Below are 16,126 nucleotides of genomic sequence, written 5' to 3'. Positions count from 1 at the left end.
TGTATTCCTTTTATTGTGTTTTGAAGGCGCTTCGTGCACGTTATTTATTCGTTGACTTGCGCTATTTACAGTACCCCTTTACCGCTGAGACCCAAGGTGGGTACCACAATTCTGCTTAGGTAGGTCAGGATTATTTCCTCTGTCTCACAGGGGGTGAACTGAGACTTCCCCTGCGGATAGATTCAGGTGGGTCGCTGCGTTAGTCTGAAACGGCAGGACAAAGTTTGAGTCCAGTCAGTGGTACCTTTAAGACCCACAAAGTTTTATCCATGCCATAAACTTTGGCGTGCGGGCGGGTTCCCAACCTGTAGGGGGAGGCGGGGTCACTGGCGAGGCATGAATCAAGATGGCCGCCTCCAGGGCAGCCGCTTCTGGCCGGGTCCTGCGAGGCTGTCCGGAGCGGCGGCGGCGGCTGCTGCTTGGGTGGGGGCGGCGGCTGTGCAGTGGAGGGGCAGCCGACGCAAAGACTCACTTTGGGTTCCAGACTGTGTCAGAGAAGGAGAAAGGAGAGAAAGGTGCGAGCTGGGCTGTGAGTCGTGGGGAGATGCCTGCCCCGCCCAAGCTAGGCGATTTTTTAGACGTCTCCTGGTAGATTTATATTGCATTTCTCATGTGGTCAAGGTGTTTCTCGTATTTTATGACGCTTTAAAGCAGGGGTAGTCAAACTGCGGCCCTCCAGATGTCCATGGACTACAATTCCCATGAGCCCCTGCCAGCGAACGTCGTCTCCTGGTAGATTCCCATGAGCTCCTGCCAGAGTTTGCTGGCAGGGGCTCGAGGGAATTGTAGTCCATGGACATCTGGAGGGCCGCAGTTTGACTACCCCTGCTTTAAAGAATTGCATAAATTATTGTATGATTTTTAACGAGGACTGTTTCATGTATTGTTTATTAGTACAATGTAAACCGCCCTGAGCCTTCGGGGAGGGCGGTATATAAATCTAAATAAATAAATAAATAAAGCAACAGTCCAGGTTGCTGACCTGAAGAGATGTAGCGGTTAGGAACTGGATCTGGGAGTCCCAGGTTAGAATCACCATCCTGGAATCGAAATTTGCTGGGGGACCCTGGGCTGCTCACATACTCTCAATATAACCTAACAGGGTTGTTGTTAGGGTAAAATGGAGAGGAGAATGCTGTAACTTAGGGTCCCAATTGGAGATAAAAGTAGAGTATAAGTAAATAGATAAATGTTTGGCAATAGAGGGAGGTTAATTACAGAAATTAGATTAAGAGAAAAATATGGGCAACTGCAGTAGATAGGCTTTGTTTCAGTAAAGGAGGAGGACTGAGGAAATGATCCAGAAATTTCATAGCAAATGTAGTTTTAGCGATAAGGATAAGATGCTGGGAGATGGTGTGAAGAAGAGCTCTGATTTTTTTGTAGTTAGCAGTGTGTGCTGTATTTAGCAGGTTGGATCCTGTGCAGCACAGTTGGAAGGTGCTGACCCACATAGATCTTTCCTGCCTTCTCTGGAAGCCACAGGCTGAATCAGGGGTAGTCAAACTGCGGCCCTCCAGATGTCCATGGACTACAATTCCCAGGAGCCCCTGCCAGCAAATGCTGCCAAATGCTGGCAGGGGCTCCTGGGAATTGTAGTCCATGGACATCTGGAGGGCCGCAGTTTGACTACCCCTGGGCTGAATGTTTGTGTCTTACGTGGACCCCATACATAATGGACAGTTGCATTGAAGAAGTATTTGAAATTGCCCTTTTTGAAATCATAAGTGTTTATGCTACTAGTGGAAGGGAGGAATGGGATCCAGTGTAATCAGTATGTTAAATGAGAGTGTGACCACTCCACCACTTCACCATTTGAAAAAGAATTAATTTCAGTTTACCAGGTCTTTGAAAATGTGGCTAAGAAGTATGATATAATGAACGATTCAATGAGTCTGGGTATCCATCGAATCTGGAAAGACATCTTCTTACACCAAATGAATCCATGTCCAGGAACTCAGTTGCTTGATGTTGCTGGAGGGACAGGTAAACTTAAAAACAATCCTAGGCTTATTAATGAGCATTGCTTCTTAGTTTGAAACTAGGTGTAAGTTAAATATGCAACTCTTGACAATAAATATGCTCTACATTGTCAAAGGCTTTCACAGCCATACTCAACTTGGCTGTTGTTTATTTCCTGGGCTGGGTGGCTGTAGTCTAGTAGTTTTAGTCCCTGATGTTTCACCAATAACCGGCTGACATCTTCAGAGGTAGGACACGGTAAGATATATATTACCTGCCTTTGAAGGTGCCAGCCATAGTTATGGGTAAGATATCAGGGACTTAACCTACCAGAACATGGCCACACAGCCCAGAAAACCTACAAAAACCATGCTGTACAGATTAAGCTTAAAAGAATTTATTAGAAAATCCTGAATTCCCTTGTGTTTGTTAGGCTAAGACATTTTTAATTACATTGAGTGGTTTATCTGATGGTATATGAAAGAACAGATTATAGAGGCAATCACAATTGCAAACCAACTATGTTAAGATTAGATTAAATAGTTTGTAGATTAAATGAAGAGTGTAAAGAACACACACTCCATTTGTAGAATCTACAGCCTGAGGAATTGGGATAGCCATGGAATTTCGTAATCTAATATTTCTTATGACTTCAGGGAGGAAGATTAATACCATAGCCATGAACCAAGACTGAAAATTCACTGACATTCAGTGCTACGGCCACAATATTGTCTGAAGATGATTTGTTCAAACCAAATTGCAACATTATGAACAATCCGTAGTTTTTGAATTATGTATTTGTTTTCTTTAGAATAGGACTGGGTTTAAATTAGGATGAATAAATGAGTAAATGAACAAACACAACACATAATTAGCTAGATATGTGCTTCTTTGGTGGTCCAGGTTGGGACAGTCTTCTGTAATGAGAATAACTCTTCCATAAGTGAAGATTGTCCCACCTTAGGATCACCAAGAAGCAAAATTTATGGTAAGTGAACAAGCTTTCAATTCTGTGTCCTTAAATGCTTGAACATTTAATTTCAGGGGAGATCCTACATTGTGCATCTTCCTTTCACAATAAATGCAGGTGATATCGCCTTTCGATTTATCAATTATGTCCGTTCCCAGCGGGAGCATCAGATCCGACAGAAGCTGAGGACACATCAGAATTTATCATGGCAAGAAATTACCAAACTTTACCAGGAAGAGGAGGATAAATCACTGGGGGGTTCCCGTGTGGTGGTCTGTGACATTAACAATGAGATGCTGAAAGTTGGAAAGCAGAAATCACAACACCTTGGCTATTCTGAAGGTAATGGACTGACTTCTGCAATGGGATTTGAAAAATGGCAGGCCACCTGTGCACATAATTACGATGTACCGTAAGTGGATCCTATGAAATGAGCTCCAAGCACCTGTGGAGATAGACCTTACCCTTCCTTCTCTTTCCTCCAGCCATCCTGTAAGACATCTAAAAAGCCAGAATATCTTGGGGAAATTGCAGCTGCAGTGAAGAAGGAGAATACAGCAAATTCACCCTTTTTGTGCCAGCAGGCAACTTGCTCCTATATATTAGCTGCCACAGCAACAGGAGAGGAAAGTTATTTCATCTTATTCCCCCTCCTCACTGCAGCAAAGAGATCTACTGACAAAGTGATGCAGTGCTCTACACATGTTGAAAGAATTAAATCAGAAATAAAGTTCACTACGTATAGTAATATCAAGGGGTAGATTTGGAGAACTGCAGCACTCAGGCAGGCATAATATTACCACAATCTCTATGGAGAGTTTTGCAAGGTGCAAGCAAAGCTCAAGGTGGTATAAAGCTGAAGTATTTTGGTTTACACACGGGCCCATTATGCACGGCCGCCGAAACGGCGATTTCGGGTCACATGGAAAACGCGGAGGGGGAAGACGCGACGCATACCGGTTATACACGGGGCGGGGCGCGACGGCGGCAAAACCCAGAGTAACCGATTATGCACGCGCCGATCCGGGCGCCGCTTCTGGTTGCGCCCCGCTCACCCGGAAGCTGCGCTTTCTTCCGCGTTTCACTGACGCGGCTTTTTCGGCGGCATGCACCGAAGCTGCAGCCGGTTGCAGCCGGCTCCGTGCGTTATCCGTGATTTTAGTCGCCGCCATTCCACCCCGAATGTGCGCTAAAACCCCCGTGCATAATGGGTCACAGTGATGCCAGTCATTGGCTGGCATAGTGATTGGATTAATTCATGAACCTTGCCTTCAGGCATGTGCAGAGTCTCGTGATTGATTTCAGGGAAGACCTGAAAAGCAGGTAGCTATATTGGTTCATGGCAAACTCCAAAATGGCAGAAGCCATTTAACTTTTTAAGATGATACAATATGGTATGTAAGTTTTCAAGTTCTCCAACATCATGCTACAAAAAAAAAAAAGTGTGTGTGTGTGTGTGGGGGGGGGGTTTCCTCAGGCCATGCCCTTAAGACCTTTTCATCAGGATCCTGTAATAAGAAGGCTTTGATTGACTCAGTGAGCACAAGATGAGTGCAGTATCAGATTGCACTCTTGGCATGCTGGAATAAAGAAGCAAGTGAAGGATGCCATCCAGTTGAATACACCATAACCAATAATTGATCCAGTGTGTCTGACAATGCATAGAAGACTATCTTTGATGGGAGGGCCTTTCTAAGATTACTTAGGAATAGGATACTAAGCAATTCCTTCTACATTCTTTCAAAGGATTGTCCTGGGTGCTTGGGAATGCAGAAGAACTGCCCTTCAACAATGACAGTTTTGACGTTTATACAAGTGCCTTTGGTATTCGGAATGTAACTCATATTGATCAGGTGAGTGCGGACACCAACGGTTGAAACAAAAAGAGCTCTGCTGGATCATACATCTCGTTCAGTATTTCATTTCCAGCAGTTACCAGACAGATGTCCCTGGCAGTTTATGCTAGTGTTGTTTTTCCTACTATGTGCTATGAAATGGAATATTGTTTCTTATTTCGGAGATTCCATTTAGCTACTAGGGCTTCTCTTGCTAAATGGCTGTAATATATTTTATTTTTATTAATTTATGTTTATATTACATCTGGTGCTGTATTAAATGAAGAAGGAAGGTGGATGTACAATTTGGGAAACAGACTGACCCAAGTTTTCTTCTGCTTGTAAGGTAGTCTGCATGCTCCAGTATCCAGGCATTTTGCTTCCATCAACCCTATTGCTTTAAAAAACTGGTAGTCTTTTCTTATAGTCAGTGAAGATAGCAGGTATACGCTAGTTAGAGATTCTTAAAGCTACCCCAAGGATATAGAAGAAAGATTAAAATGTGCCCCCAAATCTTCATATTATGAGCTCAGAATGAAATCATGTGAGGTTTTGTAGCCATGTATGAATGGTTGAGAACGATTGTAGCCCATCAGCTATGCCACATCATGGAATGATAATTCAGTTATTTAAAAAACAATGTAAAAACTGCACAGCAGATAATTAATCTTATTAATAAAGATTATATTCTTGATATATGCATACGTTGGCATCCTTAACATAGTGCCCACAGACACCTTTCCTGGTGCTCACAAAGTGAAGGTACCAGATAAAGCTTTTGCCCAGCAATTGGCCATTGGAAATCTGGCCCGCTGTGCAGATTGCTAAAAACATCCCTTTAGCAGCAGCTGTCAACACAATACAAGGATCTTCATTCTGAAACAGGATGTTCTTTTAAAATGCATCCTGTGAAGCAAAGCTTCTGTCTGAAATGTTCTGACATTTTGTGGCTGGCTCTGTCTAGCCACAAAAATGGCAGCCATTTTTATGGTTGCACCCACTATTTTGTATTGGAATTCCAAATGCGTATGCAGGCTCAAAAAATTAGAGGACCCTGCATTATGCTGATCTTTTATAGATTATTTAGTAAGGCCCTGATGCCATTAGCTAATTTGTTAATGCTTGATTTGATTCCTTTTTCCTGTGTGCCATTCTATAAGGATATTTAAGAGAAATCTGGATTTTATCTTCAGAGTGAATGAGCATTATTAATGCCCACCCACTCCCCAAACACACACGCAAACACCACACCATTTCCTCCACTGGTTTGTTGGATGCTTGTGCAAGAGGAGGCCTAAATTTCTAAATGCTCCCTGGGGGAGAGGTAGTCTTCATCAAATCCCAGTTAAGACCCAGTTAGAACTAACCTCCTGTCTGTTTTCTTGTAGGCATTACAGGAGGCCTATCGTGTCTTGAAACCAGGAGGGCGATTTTTATGTCTGGAATTTAGCCATGTCAACAATTCCCTGGTTTCCAGGTTTGATTATGTTTCTTCTTTTATTACCTTGAACAAATAATATTAATCTAATAACACCTTTCCAAGGTGTAAGCTTCCTTGAGTCAAAGCTCACTTTATTGAATACTGCTCTGACTCACAAAAGCCTATACCTGAAAATTTTCATAGGTCTTTAAGGTGGTACTGGACTTGTTGTTCACTCGACAACTGCAGACTTAATACAGCTATCCACCTTGAGCAAAGTGTGTTTGCCCAACAGAGTAAAACATTGTGGAAGTCTTACAAAAACGTGTTTCCATTCATTTACTGAATGTGATTTCTGACTTGCCCTGCCCAAAGGTGCAGAAAAGTTAAAAAATGAAACAGAACAGGCATATTAAAAATGAAGAAACAACTTAGAATCAAGTATTGCATTCCCCTTGGGACTGGAAGCAGGATCTGAATTTCTCCAAGTGGGGACTCCCCACCTTACCTGACTAAAAAGAGCAAATACTGCCTAAATAGGTTGGGGGAAGCAAAAAATAGCAAATAAATAAATAATATCAAAAAAGCCATGAAATATATAGGTTCCAGCAGTTATGGAGAATTTCTTTTTCTACACTGTTTCTTCAGGGTATTCTGAGTCCTGATATATAAAGGCAGTGCTATCTCAGGATAGACTCCTGGTAAGACCAGATGTCTAATGGCATTTCCACAGAATCTTCCCTCAGGCGGCATTGTATTATCAGGTGTTTACAAGGCTGTGACTTGTGATTTAGCTTTATGGAATTCACTTAATGGCTAGCTTTACTTAAAACACAGAAATGGTACCCCCCATCAAATGAAACTGCTTACTTGAATTCTGGTAGGCCAGTATAATGTGGACCCTAAACCATTCAAAGTACACACTTTTAAAAAATCTGATTTAAAGGACTGACCTAAGTAGGTCTGCCCAGAATCCTACTCAGGCCCAATTAATGGTGCTTTCTCCCATGAAAGTAGTTGTAGGAAGCTAGTCTCTTGGAACAGATTGTTCACCATCCCGTCCAAAAAACCCAAACCTACTAGTAATTGTGTTCCTTTAGTAGGCAGGATGTTTAAGGGAACTTTCAGAACATTCCTTGTTAGGACTGTCAGGCCCTACTTTCATTCTAAGTAAAAAAAACATGCATTCCAAAGCATGTCATGTCAGCCTGTTTTATGAAATTGGGAGGATTGGGGAAGGGAAAGAGTTCTTTTACCCTGGGACCACAGTATACTAAAGGCAGCCACTTGGAGCATCTTCTAGAATGTGTTTATTTAGCAGTCAGCGGGCCAGAATGATTAAATTGTCCTTGTGTTCTTTTATGGACAGTAGGTATATTTCTACCCAGTACAACAGGTTAAGTAAATTTTTGAGAAGGGAGAAAGTGCCCTGATATATCTATGTATTGAAAGGAGAGTTACTTCTTGCAGCCCTTCTTGAAAGTAGAACAAGACAACCTTCACCATAAATTGTACATCTGCTTGCCTTGCAACTTGAATTTGATGCACTGGTGTTTGGTTAAGATGCTCAAATACTTTGAAATTATAAGCATCACAGACTCATGTAGGGAACAGATTAGATTTACATTAACCTACATTTACTTTCGCAGTCTCTATGATCTGTATAGCTTCCAAGTTATCCCTGTGCTGGGTGAGGTCATTGCTGGTGACTGGAAATCCTACCAGTATCTTGTAGAAAGCATCAGGTGTTTTCTAACCCAGGTAAGAAAATACTTTATTGCCTCCCAGATAATAGAGTCAGGAATTCATATGCGATGACTTAAAAATCCACTGCTGCATTTCAGGAGGAACTGAAGGAGCTGATGGAAGATGTAGGTTTCCTGAAGGTGGAATATCGAAATCTGAATTCAGGCATCGTGGCCATTCACTCTGGCTTCAAGCTGTGACCTTTAGGAAAAGCATTTCCTGACAGAAAATACAAATGCCATCAAAGGAGTTTGAATTCAGAAAGACATTAATCCCTGAAGAATCAATATTTAAAGTCTGAGTTGGTTTTTTGGCAGGATGCATTTTTTTGAAGAAAAAACTCAGCTGTGTTTAGGGCATCTTTTCATCCTGTCCAGTAATGACACAACTTGTGTTACCTACTTGAACCAGGAGCTTAAGTTTTTAATACCTTTTTAAAACCCATTTATAGCACCGAAATATTTCAAGCCCTCATTTGTTGGTTCTTCATTATGCAAAACTATCTTTGGCATACTAGGTAGGAAATGAGATAAAACTAGTGTTTAGGTGAGAAGTCTAGATTTGACTTTGTAGTGTGCCAACGGGTTCCTCATCTGACTCTGCGGAGGAAAGAAAGACACTTATATCTCTTGCTTGCTACTCCACAGAAAGTTGCCCCTGTTCATTGGAGAACCAAGAGATTCCAGATGTATTTGGAACATGGAGTGGGACGTAGTGAAGAGAAGGCTATGGCTCTTGTGTTTTATAGGAATACAGAAGACAGTGAATTGGGTACATAATTCTTCCTTAGAACCTCAGGAAAGTCAGTGGACAGGTAATGTTGACTGAACAAGAATTCTTGTGGTTTACAGCTGGGCTTCAACCCTTTGTCCAGAATGAGCAAAACCTGAATTATGCAATAGCAGATATGCAATTTAAGTCAAGCTTTTCAGTGTAACACAGGAATCATTATGGTAACCTAGATACATAACTGCTATACAACCACTTCACATGAGACAGAAGGGCTTTTTGTAATGCCTGTGAAATCTTCCAAAGAACAAACATTGAAATAAAACTGAAATATTTAATTTCCAGAAGCCGGGTGTCTTTTATATGACTCAGCAATCAAAATGAAAGATATTTGTGCAATCCGGGGCCATTAGTACATAGTGGTTAACACTGGAAGTAGCCATTCCAATTGAACCTAGAAAGATACTGCCTCAGAGCCCTTAAAACATGCATTTTGCATCAGATTAATATAGTAGAGACAATGCTACCTTAATGCAGTATCAAATACAGGCATTCTATGTAAACGTTCTAAAATGTTTTATATGAACCGCCCAGAGCTGTAGGGAAGGGCGGTATAAAAATATAAATAAATAACTAAATTGTACAGTTGCTGACAAATCCATGAAATAGGTTAGGTTGGATCCCGCAGTCTCTCAAGGGAAGGCTTTCAAAACCCCAGCCCACCATTCCAATTGCAGGAAAGTTTGTCCCTGGGGTAACAATATGTACAAAAAGGGTGCAATTCCCTCATACAGGCCCAACTGTAGCATCTCAACCCATGTTGTTACTCTGTACTGGTCCTTCAGTCCCAAACACAAAACTTTTAGAGGCTAAAAACACTGGGGGAATGGAAGTCAGGAAGATATAAATCCAGACAACTTCTGTATTTATTATGCAGTTGCTGTACAGTGGAGTCTGAAAAGGATTTTTTGTCAATCTATGAAGGCAGTACAGTACTGTACACATGCTGGGAAACAGCAGTAGAACACATTTATCAGGGCTATATAGTCCTCAGTCGTCATACTTGCAAGTCCCAATTGAGCCAGTAAAATTTACTTTCAAGTCAACGTGGTTACAGATCGGATGTCCACCTAAAAACCTAGTACAGATGGAATTCAGGTATCAACTGCTTGCAAAACTGGACCACCAGCTAAAAGCATGTTGCCAGGATCCTGGCATCCAAATTCTGGGGAGGGAGAGGAATATCACCTAATAATTCCTCTGACCTGCAGGATAAATCATATGGTTTTACTAGATGGCACTTTAAAAACACATTCTTGCAGTTAGCTTGGAAAATCAGTGGCTGATCTAGGCACCAAGGCTGGCAAACAACATACTAGCAGACACAAGTCATCTTGGGTTGCTCAAGAGGGGAGATTCCTTCGGTGAGAAGCTGATACTTCAGCTGTTGAACGGAGCAGGAATGGAGAAGAGTCAGGACTGTATATAATTCCAACTCTTGTTCTGATGCCATTGAAATGCTATTAAGAGTTTAGCCAACCAGCAGGCCAAGCCCAAAGATGTTCAACCTACAGCAAACCCTACACCTCTGAACAGATGTGTGCACAAACTGTTTACTGTCTATACCTTGTCTAATTTTTAAGATTAGTATTTATACCAGGGATGGCCAAACTGTGGTTCTCCAGATGTCCATGGACTACAATTCCCATGAGCCACAGTTTGGCCATCCATGTTTTATACCTCCGTAAAATGAAATGTTGTAGAATAATGACACCTGGCCACCCTGTGAATTTCCAGTATTTGATAAAAGCAAGAGCTCAGCAGCAAGCATGTGACATTGATCTTATTAAGCTTCAGAATAAAAATCAAGCTCAATAAAGCTGAAGCTGTTAATCTGGAGGGTACAATAAGCTATTGGAAACGTGAGATGGGCTCTGAATTCTAAAAGGCTGAGTACATGTCCAATCTTTTTATTAGAAAAGGAACTTCAAAAAAAGAAAATACATACAAGATTTTTTTTGTTATTTTTTATGGCCACAACAAAAACACAAACTGGTACAGAGGGATACCTGTCCAGTAAAACAACAAAAGGCTTGAAGATCAAGGTGTGTTCCCTGGGGAAGGCTGAAGACTTCAGTCTATTTGGAATTCGTGTGCAGTCTTGTAATCAAACACATGTTTGGGTGGAACGATCCCATGTTCTAACCAGATTTGAAGAGGAGAATTGCAACTTGGCCCAGGTAGAAGTAGATGAAGTGTTTGGTCTCATGAGTCACATAGCTGCCAAAATTTCTTCCCACAATACAGTGCCAAGTCGGATTGTATTTCTTGTCAAACTCCTGGAAAAGAGTTACTAAAGAACTTAGTACAACACATATTAACAGCCTCGTGCAACATTTTGCCTAACATTTCAACTGCAAAAAAAAAAAAAATAGTGCATTTTTACCTCTTCAAATGTTATTTTCAACAGTGTATTCACCACTTTTGTGCTTGCTGTATACCAAGAAATTAAAAGGCTATATCCACAAGGCTCATATAGTCAGTATCCTCACAGTGACCAGTCAGATGTTTCCAGGAATCCAACAAGCAGTGTGTGAAGATAATCAGCTTTCCTGTTGCTGCCTCCCAGCAACACTCCATCTGATTATCTTAATTCTGCCATCAAGACTGTTAACTGGCCTATGTTTGCCTTGTGTTTTAAAGCCACAAACAAGATGGTGGCCACCACATCTTGCAGCACTGGTGAGACTTTGCACATGGGCAGTAATAGAATACCATTAATAGTATACTAGTTGTCTTATGTCTAAGAGCCTCTTGTGGCACAGAGTGGTAAGGCAGCAGAAATGCGGTCTGAAGCTGTCTGTCCATGAGGTTGGGAGTTCAATCCCAGCAGCTGGCTCAAGGTTGACTCAGCCTTCCATCCTTCCGAGGTCGGTAAAGTGAGCTTGCTGGGGGGTAAACGGTTATGACTGGGGAAGGCACTGGCAAACCACCCTGTATTGAGTCTGCCATGAAAACACTGGAGGGCGTCACTCCAAGGGTCAGACATGACCCAGTGCTTGCACAGGGGATACCTTTACCTTTTTAGTTGTCTATGTAAAAATCTGGATTCTTTTTTTAGAATGTTAGGCAATCCATTAAGGATCAAAAATAAAACTGGCATAACACTTTAGCCACGGCCACTAAAATAAGCTATTATGGAAACGTTATGAATGAATGGCTTTATGCAGTGAGAATATAGATGGGCTCATGTGAGTCATATGACTGACTGTCCATTCTTGAAGTTTTAGGGACTGTGCTATATAAATTAATAGAGCGCAAAAGCTCTGGCCTACTGAGTTGGTTTGTGAAAGAGGAAGATATCCCTTGTACAGCTTCAGATGCTATTGTAGCAAGAAGACTTATTTATATTATTATGATAAAATGACAACTGATGAACTGAAACCAACTATTCTCTACTGAGCTGGAGCTGCTTACATTCAAAATACTTCCAGAATTAGTACATACCAAAATTCAGTTGCTATTTTTTTATACTGCAACTAAACATTCAAGTCCTGTGCTAGTCTGGGACTAGTATAACCAGCTGTAATGTCAGTCATTTGTCTCACTACTAGTAATTAGTTCCCCAAGGCACCAAAATTGTTCAAATCTCAGTCTTTTTAGGTTTGTAGTACGTCCACCCCACACACCCAATCTTCATGGAAGTTAACTATATGTTTTCAGACTCTCTGACTTGAATTGGTATAGCCCTACCACTGGTGATACCGAACTACAATCTTCTTAGTAGCTGTACTAAAATCAAGACAACTACAGATGATTTAGATAACATTCTAGGAGTCAATCAGCAAGATGCATGCTGTCAGACCAGCCTGTTGCTTAATCTACAGAAATTATATTCAGGCAAACCCAAGCACTTCTAAATCTCTCAAAGCATACCATTTTTACAAGTTAAGAACTATAAAGGCCTATTCTAATGTATTTAGTTAACAATGAGTTTCCAGTTAATCTTATGCAGAGTTAATTTAGTAACTGCATGTGTTTGTATTCTAAACTCTCTCTCAGCCCAGATTTCTTTTCTTGGAACTACTTTCTTTGTAGTAAATATTCTCAATGTTACTTCACAGCAATAATCAAGTACCTTCTTTATGTGGGCAGCAATGTCTTTCTCGATATTATATTTTTCCAGGGCCTGTGTAGCACACTCCACAGAGTCCTGCTGCATCTCCTCAGACATATCCGCATTCTTGATCACAGCCTTTCGATCGCTCATGGTTACCTACAAAGAATAGACAACGAGAAATAGTATTGCTATCTCATCTGATAGCCATTTTTAACTTCAATTTCAAAAACACATCTATTTCTTTAGAGAGTAAATACCTTACATACCAAAATTTGTTCTAGTTATTGTAGTTCGTAACATTCTGTAAAATATTTTGTAAAAACTGCTTATAGATTTTTAAAGGGCTCAGAAAGCTTATTTTCCTTCCATACTGGAAAGCACTTAGAATCTCTCTTGGCCCAATAAAACAACATTCTGGATACTTGTACCACAGTACGACATGCAAATCTGAATGTATGCTATACTCAGATTCCTAGTCCTATTACATTGCTTATTGAAAGTCTCTTCATACTGATTTTATCAACTGATTTTATCAACCTACCCTGTGCTCATCAGATGCCTTAATGCATTGACTTAATAATTTGCACTGTGTAATCTGCTTTGAGTCTCTCCAAGGAGCACTATAAATACAATTTTTTAAAAAGTGTACCCAAGGAAGTTTCGTACTAAAATTAAGTTTGCATGAAATATGCACAGCAGAAGGAAGCATAACTCAGCAACCTACCACTTCTAACTCCTGACAACTGCTTCTGTTCCACTTGTCAGAACCATTCCAAACATTAATGCTTAAATCAGTGCAGCTGATAGCACCATAACTACTACATAACTACTACCTCCTACAATCACATGGGAGACCCACAATATTATACATTCATTAATTACCTTTCTCACGCTACTTCAAAAAGCTTCACTCTTGCACACAACCCCTATTTCTATTTGCCTTCCATTACATTTGGGCAGAAAGTTCGGATTACAGGTAATTTCTTCCTAGACATGTCCCCCAAACTCAGTCATCCAGCATTATATTCACCTCTCCTGTTCTTTTTGCACCTTAAGTTTGTGAACTACACTGATGAACTTTAAAAAAATCTGGACATGAATCAGCACATTTCCTTTTTTTATTACTATATTAAAGAGATTTTATCCCATCTTTACACTGGCTAAAGCATTAAATGATGCAATTATCCATGCTGTACAAAACAAGTTTCAGATCACTGTAAGATGCAGAGTGCTTTGAAACTTGACTGACAGCAATTAGCACATCTCATGCACCACCTTCCCCTTATCAGCATTTTAGACCCAATATGTCGCCATCATCTTTTACCTCCACCTAGTTTACAAACAATGCCAAAGAAATACCATCTCCGTAGTCGTGCAGGGTCTAGCATAATTAGTAGACGAGTAATAACAAGAATGCTACTGCCCACGCCTTAGTAACATTTACATGCAGAATACTCTAGAGCAGCCTTTTTCAACCAGGGTTTCATGAAACCTTCAGGTTCCTTAGCAGCCCAGGAAGGGGTTGGCATTAATATATATATTAAATGTGTTAAATATTTACCGGGTGATATGACCATGTATGGTCACGTCAACCTGCCTCCCCCCAAATGGCCAACGATGGGCCCCGGGGTGGGCAAATCCACAGCAATGCTTCCCAACCAAATTCTGCACAATCACGCCACTTCTGGAGTTCCTCCACACTCAGAGAATGTTTCAGGGGGTTCTCAGTGGTAAAAAAGTTGAGAAAGGCTGCTCTAGAGGCAGACCCGGATACCTTCTATTAAAAGGACTCCAGACAGCAAGCAAGCAAGCAAGCCCGTCCTGCGGCCAAACCCTGGGAGAGCCGTTGCTGCTAGTCAGACTGCAATTGTGAGGGAGGCAGACCAAGGACCGGAGTCAGTCCGAGGCCCCTCCGCCCCTTCCTTGATGCGCTGCCACTTTAAGGTCCTCCAAGAACACCCCCTCCTCCCCAAGGCACACCCGGAGAAGGCAGTTGCCCCTTCTCTCATGATTGCGGCCTCCCACTGCCCCTCAGGCGCACCTCATGCTTGCAGAAAGCCTAACCCAGGGGTAGTCAAACTGCGGCCGTCCAGATGTCCATGGACTACAATTCCCATGAGCCCCTGCCAGCACTCGCTGACAGGGGCTCATGGGGATTGTAGTCCACGGACATCTGGACGGCCGCAGTTTGACTAAGCCCTGCGGTTGACTATTCCTGAAACTGGACAGCGTGTAACGCAATGCCGTTTTTGCAAACGTCTTAAAGTTGCTTGCCTACTTGCCCTCGGAGAGATTTCTCTCTCCCCAAGGCGTGAAGTGTAGCGTTTAGCACAGCATTAAAAGCAACCTCTCTCCCCCCCCCCCCCAGCTGCGTAACCTCACGAGGCGCGGAACCCTCAGGCTGAGGAGGAGCCGCCGTCTCCTGGCGCTGCCACGGGGTCCGCCCGCATCCCCTTCTCTCACCGTGTGCTGCTGGGCTGCTTCCGAGGACCGCGGGAAGGGATGTTGGTGGAGCGGACGGGCAGGTTGGCAACTCCGCGTTCCTCCAGCTGCCCCGTCGCGTAACGAACTGAGGAGGCGCGCGCGCTCAGCCGCCCTACACTCCCTCGCCCGCGACTAGCTCTGCCAGCGGGGCCACGCCCTCCCGCCTCCGCTGCCGCCGCCACGCCCACCCCCTTCCCCGGCAACAGTCATTGGCTACGACAACAATACTCCTTGCAGCCTATTGGCTGCTCTCTCTCCCCGTCCCGTAGAGTTTTATTGTTGCATTTTGTTGCAGTCCAGCATGCACCGCAACGGCGTCCGTTGCTATGGTTGGAAGGGGCTGGGCGGGAGACTTCCCGAGGGCCTGGGTGGAAGGCTGAGTCCTGAAACGCTTCCGGCTCGGGTGGCAGACGTCCACGCAGCGGCAAAGCGACGAGTGCCTCCTGACATGCGCAGGACATATTTTTTCCCGCCCAGGAGGCGGTTTGTGTCCGTTTAAATGTCAGTGCTCCTGGGCAAGTGCCTAGTATTTTTCAGTTGGGAAGCCAGGTTGGTCTGATGCCGTAGAGCAAATTTAGGACTCCGTGGCCACCTTTAAGACCAACAAAGATTTATTCAAGGCGTGAGTTTTCGAATGCAAACACTTTTCCTCAGAAGCTCACGCCTTGAGTAAATCTTTGTTGGTCTTAAAAGGTTCCACCGGACTCTGATTTTGTTTTATTGTGCTGCTTCACACCAACACGGCTACCCACTTTCATCAAAGTTTTGTTCGGCTTTTGTGTGCACACTTCCTCTGATACAATGTCATGGAATGGAAGTATTTATTTATTTATTATATTTATATACCACCCTCCCCGAGG

The 16,126-nt window shown here is 42.6% G+C and overlaps 2 protein-coding genes across 2 annotated transcripts; one reads left to right on the top strand and one right to left on the bottom strand.

Annotated features, from left to right (window-relative positions):
- Positions 1-310: 310 nt before the first annotated feature.
- On the top strand, positions 311-9,009 carry COQ5 (coenzyme Q5, methyltransferase). The gene is made up of 7 exons (XM_077308809.1): positions 311-515; positions 1,837-1,986; positions 3,050-3,274; positions 4,679-4,785; positions 6,156-6,244; positions 7,837-7,948; positions 8,032-9,009. Exons 1-7 carry the CDS (start codon positions 347-349, stop codon positions 8,131-8,133), a joined length of 954 nt encoding a protein of 317 aa, XP_077164924.1. The 5' UTR covers positions 311-346; the 3' UTR covers positions 8,134-9,009.
- A 1,607-nt stretch (positions 9,010-10,616) lies between these two features.
- On the bottom strand, positions 10,617-15,445 carry DYNLL1 (dynein light chain LC8-type 1). The gene is made up of 3 exons (XM_077308810.1): positions 15,246-15,445; positions 12,801-12,938; positions 10,617-11,001 (listed from the first exon to the last, which is right to left on the bottom strand). Exons 2-3 carry the CDS (start codon positions 12,930-12,932, stop codon positions 10,864-10,866), a joined length of 270 nt encoding a protein of 89 aa, XP_077164925.1. The 5' UTR covers positions 12,933-12,938; positions 15,246-15,445; the 3' UTR covers positions 10,617-10,863.
- Between the last annotated feature and the right edge of the window lie 681 nt (positions 15,446-16,126).

The sequence above is a fragment of the Paroedura picta genome, chromosome 13 (assembly GCF_049243985.1).
Source record: "Paroedura picta isolate Pp20150507F chromosome 13, Ppicta_v3.0, whole genome shotgun sequence".
Taxonomy (NCBI): Eukaryota; Metazoa; Chordata; class Lepidosauria; order Squamata; family Gekkonidae; genus Paroedura; species Paroedura picta.
This window is presented reverse-complemented; position numbering and strand designations above follow the sequence as displayed.